Raw genomic sequence first — 12855 nt, forward strand, 5'->3', positions numbered from 1 at the left:
AAAAGTAGAACAATGTAACTTCTGTGTTCTAGCACTTTTGTTGTTCCTCCACAATGTGAATAACAAACTAATAAAAAAAAATTGTGAATGAATACAAATATTAGCTTGTAACAATAACTTAGAAAAGCAAATTGTGCCTGTTAATTTTCCCTGCTACAATAGCAGGCCATAATCAACATTCGTCACATTTGTGCACGTGCTGGAATTTTTAAGACATACCAAATAAAGAAATAGAAGCCCCTACAAACTTTTACTTGAATAGAGATGATGCATATGAAACGGCAGAGTTAAAATAGTAATTACACTGTATAAGTGTGACTAATGACATAGTGTAAACAATAACTAGCCAATAAATGTTAAGTCACATAGTGCTCAGAGCCATTTGAACTAGCCAGTAAAACATAACATTAACACATTTATTTTGATAAATCATAGGTTTCACAGTACTGGTCAAATCACAAGATCTTATAAGGCAGTGACATTCGTTGATGAATACACACCCCCAGTGTTATAAGGTCTAGTGATAGCTGTAAGGCCAAAACTAGTTATCTGTTCAAATAAAATAAAATGTGATCAAGACCATGAATTCTATGATTTATGTAAATATAAAGCTCATCTGTCCTCTACAAAAATCAAAGTGCCTTCTTTCTCATTCATGTTGATCAGTGGATCAATCGTGAAGTTGTGATCATTTTGATAGTAAATATTAAAAGAAACTGCAAAAACTCAATATTAGTTTGGAATGCTCAGTAAAACAGAAATGATATGATGGGAAATCATGAGACATTAACAAAATATAAAAGCTTTCATTGTTTGAAAAGAGGATTGTGAAAATGATGTGTTAATAAGTGAATGAATAAACCATAAATGATTCACAAATGAAGTATGACCACTTATACAAAATATATACAACCTAATAATAAGCTATCACTGTGTTCATGTGTCAGTCTTACATCTCTTCTTCTTTTGTATTTACCACTCTTTTATTTCTTTATTTATTTGTTTTCCCATGTTCATTATCTGTTCCAAATCTTCTTTGTCAATGTTTGCAAGATTACAGCATTTTTAATTCATCTTCTTGAATTTATTTCTGTTTCTTCGATCTCCATCTTGTTAGCTGTCTGAATCCTACTCATTATTGCATCTCAGAAAGACGCAATAGTTAAATTCTACTGAAGTACCTTCTTTTCTTTCTCTCCATGGTGTGTTTACTTTTTTTGTCATATTTTATAAAAATCTGTAACCACTTGCATGTCTTTGTTGGTTACAGCATGACGAAGTAGTTTTTGTGTACTAATTTCACATTCTGACCCAACCAGATAGCTGAGCATGTTAAAACACGCACTTCCAGTACAAGAGGAGATTCACCAGCCCCAGACTGAATCCACCTGATGGATAAAGATGGGGCTGGTATTACTGGTGAGCCTGGATGTAGTTTTTAGTTGGTTTTCCACATCCACCAAGCTCATTATGTGGCTGGTTACCAAGTACTGCCTTAGTTACAAAGTTCACAGACACTTTGAAAAACATTGTCACATTTGACCACAAGATGTATACTAAATGCAGACAGGAAAGGTACACAGTTTATTTCCCAGGGAGGCAGAAGGGGGAGGTGGGGGGTGGGGGGAGGGGGGGGGTGCAGTGGCTTTAAAAATCTTTTGGGACTGGTTACCTCATCATAACAATAGCCTGTACTGCAAAGAATGCTGTGAGATGCAGTATGGTGTCTTAGAAAACACACTAAATCCTCCATAGTTTGGAAAATAACATAAGAAGAAGGGAAATCTGAGAGTTTCAAGGTAGAACAGGCTGCTGAAAGATATGAACCACTGAGGTTTAGGAAAACTGTTGAGCAAGCAGAGCAACAGGAAAACACTTTTCTAGAGAAGTTCTGTGCTAACTTCACCATGAATAGATTGTTTACTCGTCATAAAGTTACCATGGAACTTCTGTATTTACTCTGTAACATTTTATACCTTATGTACCTATATAACAGCAGTTTCCTCTACAGTTGTGAACTACATGATACACAAATATGAAAAAATGGACCAAGTAGCTTAGCAGTATGCACAGTAAAATTTAATCCTATTCTAAAGTCAAATGGTGATATTGTTACTATTATTGATATACATAAACCATTCTTCATTTTTCCCTGTAACATGCCAATAATTACAAGCCATAAACACCCACACAGTTTACACCATACTGTCAAACAATCTCAAAGGGCAATATGACTCATTTACAGAAATGATAACACCACACAAGTCACACTATCTTCATAAGCAGATCCAGTTCAGTATGTAACCATGCCATTACACTCAGACAATGTAATATTTCAGAAGTGTATATGATTTAGGCAAACATACCTGATACCCTTTTACTGCTACTATTATCACAATACTTTTGGAAAAATATGCTTTTTCATCAAACTAATAAATTTCAGTTGCCTTTAGGAAGTAAAATAAACTGGTCTTGCATTTAAAATACATCAGACTCTGAAATTAGTTATTAGCTTGATAGTCTGTATGAACTACAAGTACTACCTTAGGAATAGATACTGATTTGATACATGTCTGTGCCATTCAGTAAGTTCATGTGACTGTGAATCAGAATTCCACACACTACTGGAGTACAATGATCAAAATCACAATTAACTATTGCTTGGCACCTCCAACACTTTTAAAATGAACTTTCTTTTGCTCTGCTCACATTTGGTGAGACAGATTCATCAAGGACATTCTCAGAAGAACGTGAAAGTCCATGGTTATCATAAGCATGTTCTAGTGTTGCATCTTCAGAGGGATGCCTTGGAGGTCTCGTGCTGAGTGGTGTAGACATTGTAGCTGGTGTTATAGCACCATTTTTGCCACAGTAAGGTGTAGAGGGAATACTGGTTGTCCCAAAAGTAGTTGTAGTAGTTGCACCTGCTGATGGCAAATCAGTAATTGTTGTTTGCTCATCTGGTTTTGGTACCATCAAACGGAGATTGGAGTTTGCGGCTGAGGATGAAGCATGGTTTTTGTCACTATTTATGACAGCTGCAGTACTAGAAGCCTGAAAAAAGCACATGAAAAAAAAATAGTATCAAAAGGAATTTTCAGTTGAGAAAGCTAGTAAATTATGAGACAGAGTTTCTGGCCAGTACTTATCTTCAAGAGGCAAAATATTTACTATTGCTGATAAACACATATAAAGGGCTAGGTTGGGGCAGGTCAAAAATAAAGGACATTCACCCAAATCTCAGGATGCTCACCTGTAGTGAGGATGAGGTTAAGATAGACTGGAGTAGTTTAAGAAGGAAGGGTAGACCTGAGTCACCTGCTCATGAAAGTAGCCTTCCCCGACATATTCCTCTTGTCCCCCCCTCCCCTCTCCCCCTCCCTCCCTCCAGAGGAAGGGACTAATATTTCTGAAAGAAAGACAGTGCCATGTAGTTTTATTTAATATGTGTCTGTTGGCGGCACTAAATATTTTGCCTCTATACAGTAAGCACTGACCAGCACTTCTGTCTCATATTTCAATAAAGATAAAACAGTTAATTCACATTATACTCATGTCACTAAAAATACTTGGCAGAGAAAGTACACAGTCTTTGTAATGACAGCCATAACTGAATTAAAAAGTAAAAAATAAAAACTAGTAATCTTAATGCACAAATTTAATAATCTAAGGAGCTTATAAGTAAAAGGTACTTTGTTATCATGCTATTTTGTCAAAAACTGACATTCTGAGTCTGGCTGCATAGAAAATATAGATGTAAGAGTCAACCTATACTTTGTTATCACTTCTTCGGTATATGTTGCATGTTCCTAACAGTTTTCCAGTTTAGGTGGTACAGTAGATCCTATCATTTCCAGTAAAATTATTTTACCTTTTTCAAACAATGGAAAATCCAGGAGATAATAATGACAATAATATGAAAAAGATAGACTGCTACTCACCATATAGCAGAGATGGTGAGTTGCAGGTAAGCACAACAAAGGAACTGTCAGACAAATAAGCTTTAGGCCAAAAAGGCCTTCATTGGAATTAAATGACATACACAAACACACACACACATACGCAAATGCAACTCACATGCACACATGACAACAGGGTGGGTGGCGAGTATGGGGATCTATTGTTTAATCATACCGATGAAACACTAGCAAAATATCATTTCTGCCATTTCCCACATGCAATAACATAACTCCATTTCACTGTTTACACTTTTCACCCTCCAATCACTAATCTTATTCTTATGCCAACACAACCTAAAAATTATAAATACGGAGTGGCTGATGTAGTAGACAGTTGCAAGTGTAATGTCTAACAACAGTATCACTGTCAAAGGACTGAATATGGGGACAAACACAACCAATAAGAAATGAGTAATGGTGTCAACAGGAAAACATCCTGCACCACTGACTACTGACCATTCTTGACACAAACAAAATGGCATTTGTTTCTGGACATGCTTATGGGACATATTTATAGGATATTATTTCCAGTTTTTACCATTACTATATCTTACAAGAAAATGGTGCACTTAAAATGACCATGCATAGAAGCAAGAAAGAAGTAAACTGGGAACTGTTATAATGTATTGTTAGTGTTAGCAAGTAAGGCTCTGAATGTAATTTATTAATAGTGTTCCAATCTATGAATATTATATGTTACCTTGTGAAAGTGAATTTTTTAAGGTTTGGTAAAAGCCTCTGTGATGCCTCTGCCAGAATTCCCTTATAACAGTCATGTGAGAGAAAATTAATAATTTTGTGTAAACCATTGATTGTTTGAGTTATATATTAGGGGAGTGTTTTCGTTCTACACCTCACTGACATTTATACCAACAACCAGCTACTCACTCCACACAGAGAAAGCTTAATTCATGTACATGGCTTAATCTTGCTGTAAAGAGTGTGAGGTTCAAATTTATCAAGAGAAGTCTATCCACTGCCATTAGAAACCTGTCCTATCAAGCTATTACAGTGAAACCTCGGTTTTACAATCTCCACTTTCACATTTTTTGTGATGCTACACCATAAATTTGTAGCCCCTGTGGCATACCCATAAGATCAATGCTTAAAATTCCCCAATTTTACATTTCTTCCTGGTAAGGTGTACCTCGATTCTAAGTTCTTACTCGACATCTCATTTGACTTTGTCCCATTTTCTTCCTATTGAAATCTGATGTGACACAGAACAAGTTATAAGTTGCTCAAAAGACAGATGGGTGGTGACAGAAATATTGGAGAGGGGAGATGTGAGAGAAGAAATGCTGGTGTAATCCACAATTGGTGTTGCCAACACAACTTGCAACATTTAGCTTAACAATGCAATTATGATATAACTGCTGCTGGGATGCAACGGTAGTGGAAAAATAAGACAGTCAGACCGAGCCAACACATTGCGAAGGGACTCAGCCACCACCTTTTCTTGTGTCACTTACAACTCAGTCTCATTTTTTTTGCATGTATTTCTGAAGTACTCTAATCAACAACAATATTAGCTGTCATCCTTGTAAATTCAAATACTGAGTCTCAAAGATTATGCTTGGTCATAATTGAGGAAATGTTGCCCATTTCTGGCTAGTGAACTCTTATTGACTGGCAATATTATGAGAAGGACAGTTGCTAATCACCATGTAGCAGAGATGCTGGTTTGCAGATAGGTACAACAAAAATACTCTCACAATTATAGCTTTCAGCCGTTAAGATTTTTGTCAACACACACAAACACACACACACACACACACACACACACAAACAAATGTAACTCATGCACACAACTGCAGTCAAATCAGCAATTATTAACTGGCAATTTATTAAGTTACCCAGTAGCCGGCACAGCCACCACACCACACTAACACAAGTAAAATGAGCTCACCTACTGGATGTGTGGAGAGGGGGAAAGCATTTTCTGAAATGTTGAAAATATACTTTTTGTGCAGCTCATGTGTTATGACAAAGATGTCACATGGAAATAGAACAAGGGTTTTCTGATAGACTTTTTCGTGTTCAAATCTGACATGATACACTTGCAACAACTACATACACTACTCATGTATATACTTTGAACCACACACACCACACATTGTAGATCATAAAGACTGCCAGCAGTGATAGAGGGCATGAAACAGAACTGTAGCACCTGAGCTTACTTTCAAATTTAAATTTTACACAGTGTACAGTAATTCACTGAGGGAATTCTAGTAAGCTTGAAATGCCAATAGGTGAAGTAAACTCATTTTTTCATGTCTCTGTTCCTCTCATCAAGCCTGAAATAACAGTTTTATGGTGGTGGGCATATGAAGGGCAGCTCATAAGAAAAGTATCAAACAATGACAGCAATCGTGACAAAGTAAGTCATTATGCAGATGCCCACATTTATGTTTAAATTTTAATCACTTCGCTGCTGTGATGTTTTTGATCTCATTCAACACGTTCATCAATATTTGCTTTTTTCTGAGTGAGCACAAATGATGGTCTCTCAAAAACACATGTTTTGTATGCATAATTTGCAGTTGTAGCATGTCGGAAAACAGCTTGATTACCTTGTACCCAGTTACAAATTCAATTTCTTGATGAGTTTTTATTTGGTGTTACACATCTGTGGTTTTCTAAGAACTGATGAAATTCATTATCACAAATTTTTGTATAACCATTGAATTCTACATTCAATTTCCTTCACTTAGACAGATTTTACACAAATTATTGGAGAGGATTGCAATTTTTAATCATAAATGCCAATTACATATGACATATGTTTTTGCTCATATTTGGGGGGGGGGGGGGGGGGGGGGGGTTAACATCTTCCTCAATTCTGCATTTTCCTCAATTTTGTCTGTTTTAAATCTGGACCACACAAAAAAGTCAAACAGGGGTTTCACTATATACAAAAAAATAAGCTGAGACTAAATTCTTCAATGATGCAAGTTTATACCTGTTGCTTATGTAACAGGGAATCTAAAGAAAGAGTTAAACTCATAATTGTCAACAGCATAACTACAGCATTGCACAAATAACAAACTGAAAATCTCCCTGTGAATAAGTCACATTCACAGCCTGGCGGGATCACAAAGGGGCGTCATCTTTGAACAAACAATGTATCAACAATGGCATTGTCTGTTGCTGCTGCTGAATAAGTTTCCACATTCTGATACACAGAATCTCATATAAACAACCAACAACAAAACTCTTAAACCGATTACTGGTTGTCTGTAATGTACTCTGGTAGATAAAAATTATTTTCTATCTTGAATAGCAGCATGTTACAGAGAATGGCAGTAATGAAATATTTAAGGTGGAATTGGACAATTCACTGCATAAACATATCCCATCTTAGTAACAGCTGAGTCCCAGAGAAGCTTCCTGTAAACATCTAAAAGTCAGCACCAGCCATGTCTACTGATTGGTCCACTTCGAAAATGTCCTGTACTTAGTGAAAAGTTACAGTGTTATAATAACTTGAATGTAATTCTAGGTGTGATGATTTAATGGAATTTCAAGACTGACTTCCACATTTGTGCACACTAATTTGACCCGGAAATGCAGTACTTTTCATCCACCCAAACTATTACAATTGAAATAATAGAATAATAAAACTACCTGGCAGTTATAATCATAATGGCATTACGTGATGGGTAGTTGTTATTTACCTTAATATTTAAATTACATGAAATATATATACATAAAATATCTTGACTTATGTTAATGCCAAAATAATAGTAGTGTGAACAAACCTTCTTTTTGGTAACTGATAAGCCAAAGAGGAGAGGTTTCAGTCGAGTATTCAGATGAACCAGTAGAAAGAAGCCAATGAATAATAATGCAGCTGTTGCTAACACAACAGCAATGAGTGACAGCTTACGCAAGCTGCTCATATCAGCTGCCAAAATAAATATTACTGTTTTTGAGAAACACAATAACTTATTACACACAAATAAACTGTAATATTTTCTAATGTAAAAGTACATTAAGAAATACAGTAATACAATATAACCCAGCAACACTTACTAAGATACATCTGCAGACATTTAATGTCATAGTGCACTTTCTATACTTAGCCTACAGTTTTATTTGAATTTTTGAAATAACATATTTGAGGAAGAGTATAAAGTCATTCAGTCAAAAAAGACTGGAAAGTAGGAGAGATTTAGAAGCTGCAAATGTATCCTGGTGAATTAATAATAATGAAATAACTGATCTAAAGTTTCAAAGGAAAATGTGTCATTAGGATGTGTACTTTAGGTTATGCGCTTCCCTGGACCTATAGTAATGGGAAATGGAACACAGGGAAACAAATATTGGGGGAATTTTGAGAAATGAGCATAATCTGAGAGCAAAGAGAAAAGGACTCATTCTAGCACCTGACAATAGCAAAAAATAAAAAACATTTGAAGGAAAAAGCTGAAAGAAGTGAAAGAAGAAATGGCTGCTTGTGGACAAAGGAGATATCAACATCTGAACAAACAAAATTGAGTAAAACAACAAAGGAAGTGATAAATAATGTCTACAGATGAAAATAAAATTGTAGAATTTTAGTTTTTCTCATGTACCGATCATTTCAAAGGTACATGAAAATGCAGTGAGATATAATCATCAAAAATAGTCAATGTTTTCCAAGAGAATGGCAAGAGCTCTACCTGTTGAACTGTTGCCTGCATATGATGGCCATACCTGTCAGCATTCCCATGAGCTTTCCAAATATACAATAATATCTGTAAGATGAAGGTAGAAGTTGGAGCACACCATGTATAATGTGGTTAGCTCTCTTCTTTTATTGACTCTTGCTTGATGTTTTTTCCACTATTCTCTGCCTTGCTTATTACCCTATCTTCCATTTTTAAGCTCTCTGGTTTTCAAACTTGTCTGGTGCAGTCACTAACAGTCAGTCTTACCTTCTCATCCCATCTGACAAGTTCTCCCCTCACCTGGGATTCTGGGTGACTTTCTTAACTCTCTCCATTTCCTAAACCTTGCCAGTCTTTTCCCTCCATCCTTTTCCTTCAACCCTTCACCCAGAAGAAGAAGAAGCCACTGGCTCCAAAAGCTTGAGGTTTTCCATATCCTTTATATATACAGGGTGATTCAAAAAGAATACCACAACTTTAAAAATGTGTATTTAATGAAAGAAACATAATATAACCTTCTGTTATACATCATTACAAAGAGTATTTAAAAAGGTTTTTTTTCACTCAAAAACAAGTTCAGAGATGTTCAATATGGCTCCCTCCAGACACTCGAGCAATATCAACCCAATACTCCAACTCGTTCCACACTCTCTGTAGCATATCAGGCGTAACAGTTGGATAGCTGCTGTTATTTCTCGTTTCAAATCATGAATGGTGGCTGGGAGAGGTGGCCAAAACACCATATCCTTAACATACCGCCATAAGAAAAAATCGCAGGGGGTAAGATCAGGGCTTCTTGGAGGCCAGTGATGAAGTGCTCTGTCACGGGCTGCCTGGCGGCCGATCCACCGCCTCGGGTAGTTGACGTTCAGGTAGTTACGGATAGATAAGTGCCAATGTGGACTCTCCATACAGTTGATTGTGGAATTTGCAGCTCTCTGCTAGCTCTGCGAGTCGATTTTCCTGGGCTGCGAACAAATGCTTGCTGGATGTGTGCTACATTTTCATCACTCGTTCTCGGCCGTCCAGAACTTTTCCCTTTGCACAAACACCCATTCTCTGTAAACTGTTTATACCAACGTTTAATACACCACCTATCAGGAGGTTTAACACCATACTTCGTTCGAAATGCACGCTGAACAACTGTCGTCGATTCACTTCTGCCGTACTCAATAACACAAAAAGCTTTCTGTTGAGCAGTCGCCATCTTAGCATCAACTGACGCTGACGCCTAGTCAACAGCACCTCAAGTGAACAAATGTACAACTAAATGAAACTTTATAGCTCCCTTAATTCACCGACAGATAGTGCTTAGCTCTGCCTTTAGTCGTTGCAGACTTTTAAATTCCTAAAGTTGTGGTATTCTTTTTGAATCACCCTGTGTATTCTCCTGCTGCCACTAGGTGAGTACATTTTTTACTTCATATGGAGTTGCACTCAGAAATAGAGAAGCTGTGTGCTTATCTGGTGCAGGCACCAACAGTTAGTCTTTCCTTCTCATTCTGTCCAGTTGGTCTACCCTGATCAGGGTTCTCGGCAACACTCCCGATTTCCTAAGCCTTATTAGTCTTTTTTCTCCATTCCTCTACCTTTTCATTCATCATTTCTGCCAGGAGAAGGAACCACTGTGTCTGAAAGCTTGTGTATTTTCATATCCTTTATATCTGTTTTCTCCTGTTGCTGCCACTGCTGCTTGGTGAATAGATTTTTAATCTATCCAGTTATATTTTCAAATATTGATTACTTTTGTTTTTATATTCCTATAAAGTAAGATGACTTCATCTAGAACACTAAGATGGGTAACTGAGTGCAGTTAAAAACTTGACTCTTCATAATGAGTTTAAGAGCTTTGGTGCTTGTTTAGACCACATGTACTCTAGCCAAAAAATTGTGCCCTACCTACAGGTTCTGCAACAGATGTTGATCAGATAGCATTAAGAGATTTCACAGATAAAGTGGGAGACTGTGAACAGTTTTATAGTACAATTTCTCTCAAAGGTTGACTGTAGAACTATGTTTTAATGAAATGCCTCCAATGCCATAGAAGACTGTCCCCACTGTTCTACTGCATTCAGGTGGTTTAAAAGAGGAATTTCATTTTTACACATATGTCTGAATTAACAGACACTCTTGCCAATCCACAGCTGTAAAAAATACTTCAAAATATATTCACTGACTGCAAATTCCGTGGCATCAGCTGGTAGATTTACTACCCAAGAGTGACATATGAAAATTTGTGTTGGACCGGGACTTGAACCTGGATTTCCCACTTACACGAGCAGTCACCTTAACCTCTTTGGCTATCTGTGGTTGCTCCCCAGACCAACACAAACTTTCATATATCATAAATTTTCATATGTCACTGTTAGGTAAAATGTAAATGTCGTCTGACTAGGGCCTCCCGTCGGGTACACCATTCGCCGGGTGCAAGTCTTTTGATTTGATGCCACTTCAGCGAATTGTACATTGATGGGGATGAAATGATGATGATTAGGACAACACAACACCCAGTCCCTGAGCGGAGAAAATCTCCGACCCAGCCGGGCCCTGCAGATTGACATTCTGTCACATTGACCACTCAGCTACTGGGGGCAGACACTGTTATGTAGTAGATATATATGTAATACAATTGAGTTCAAGGAATTTTCAGCCAGTGAATAAATTTTGGAGGAATTTTAGACTCAGAGGTGCAACCCATTCAGGTCAACTTTCTTCACTGGTCACTGAAGAGAATGCTGCTACACTATTTAATGTAATGGAAGAAAGACAGTTTGCAACATGCTGACAAAAGCAGAATTTATTGTACTGAACTACACTTGAAATTCACAATCTTGCTAAGACCACTTAAGCAAGAGTTGTTCTTTGTGGGTCCCAAACATTGGCAGTGGAGTAAGTAGTACATCATGTTCTGTAGTGCAATCAAATACACAAAATATTAGAGAATAGTATGTAAATAAATGTAATTACAAGTGATAAAATGTGTTATGATAGTTATGGTGAGTCAACTAAGTCAAAAAACAAATAGTTGGTATTTGAGAGAAGAGTGCTTTTGTCACAACTGATCCTCATTTGCCAAGAAGCAAATGGTGGCAGTTTTCTTTCTCAAAAGATGAATGTAGTGAAAGTTATTTCAAAAGTGTAAAATGCAAACATCTGTTTGTGAAACTGACCTTGTGCAAACTGTAACTAAATAATATGGTTTGTGAATACATGTTACAAGTGGAATATATGAATTTAAACTATGTTGTGACTGGCAGAGTCAAGGGAGAGATTTCCAAGGGCACAAATGGTTTCAAAAATACTGAATACCAACTGCAGAGACACTCCACTAAGTCTTGTGTAAAATAGTGAAATTGCTATCATAGATCAAAGTCGAGTAGCCACTATTGGTCTTATCTTGAGAGAGAAGATTCTTCAGTTGAAGGGTACTAATATTAGACACAGGAAACAGATAACAAGGTGTCACTGATTGAGAGATCCATAAGCATCTTTTAAACACACTACTAAACATTGTATCACTAAATTCCCGTTTTCCTTTACAAACAATTACAATTTAGTACATATGACTATGAAGGATACCTATGAACAGCAATGATGGACTTGGGAACTGACCAATAGAACATTAGCTTTTGGGAATGAATTACAGATCCTCAGTCAGTAACACAGACTTGAGAAGTTGACACTTAGGTGAGGTCATAGATGTACAGTCTAATAATCTCAAACTAAAATGATCAAAAGCTGTAGAATACAAAAATGAAAATAGGTTTCCATTTCATAAAATTATTGTTAGTTTTCTTTTGCACCTCTCGTGAATGAATACAAAAGACAAAACTAAAACAAAGCACATGTTCGAGCAAATAGACAAACTAAAGCCATACTCACAATCAACCCTCTTGTACCAGTCTTCAAATTTCTTTTCATAAACGTACTCTGCAATTGAAAAAAGATAATATTATTCCTGTCTTTTGTATTAAAAAATATATTGCGTGAAAAAAATAATGAAAAATATTTACACTCTAAACTCAAAACTGAATAAATAAAAATTTAAAAAAAAACTATGTCATGGGAACTTATTACATGCAACACATAAAAAGTTTCACATACAGCTGAATAATATTTAAAATAATGGAGAAATTGCAGTATCAACAAAAGTTAATTTTGATAACAGCTTAAATACTTCTTAGTATGGTAGTTAATACATCACAAGCAAATCATGAACTTTCCTAATGCACATATAGCTA

At 36.4% G+C, this 12855-nt stretch overlaps 1 protein-coding gene across 1 annotated transcript in view; it reads right to left on the reverse strand.

Annotated features, from left to right (window-relative positions):
- Positions 1–1618: 1618 nt before the first annotated feature.
- LOC124606708 overlaps positions 1619–12855 on the reverse strand; it is a 45780-nt gene continuing 34543 nt past the window's right edge. The window contains exons 3-5 of the mRNA XM_047138738.1: positions 12497–12544; positions 7724–7869; positions 1619–3054 (exon numbers count right to left, since the gene is read on the reverse strand). Of these exons, the coding sequence (XP_046994694.1) occupies positions 2680–3054; positions 7724–7869; positions 12497–12544 (569 nt within the window). The 3' untranslated portion in view covers positions 1619–2679. The remainder of the gene's footprint in view (positions 3055–7723; positions 7870–12496; positions 12545–12855) is intronic.

The sequence above is a fragment of the Schistocerca americana genome, chromosome 3, assembly GCF_021461395.2.
Source record: "Schistocerca americana isolate TAMUIC-IGC-003095 chromosome 3, iqSchAmer2.1, whole genome shotgun sequence".
NCBI lineage: Eukaryota > Metazoa > Arthropoda > Insecta > Orthoptera > Acrididae > Schistocerca > Schistocerca americana.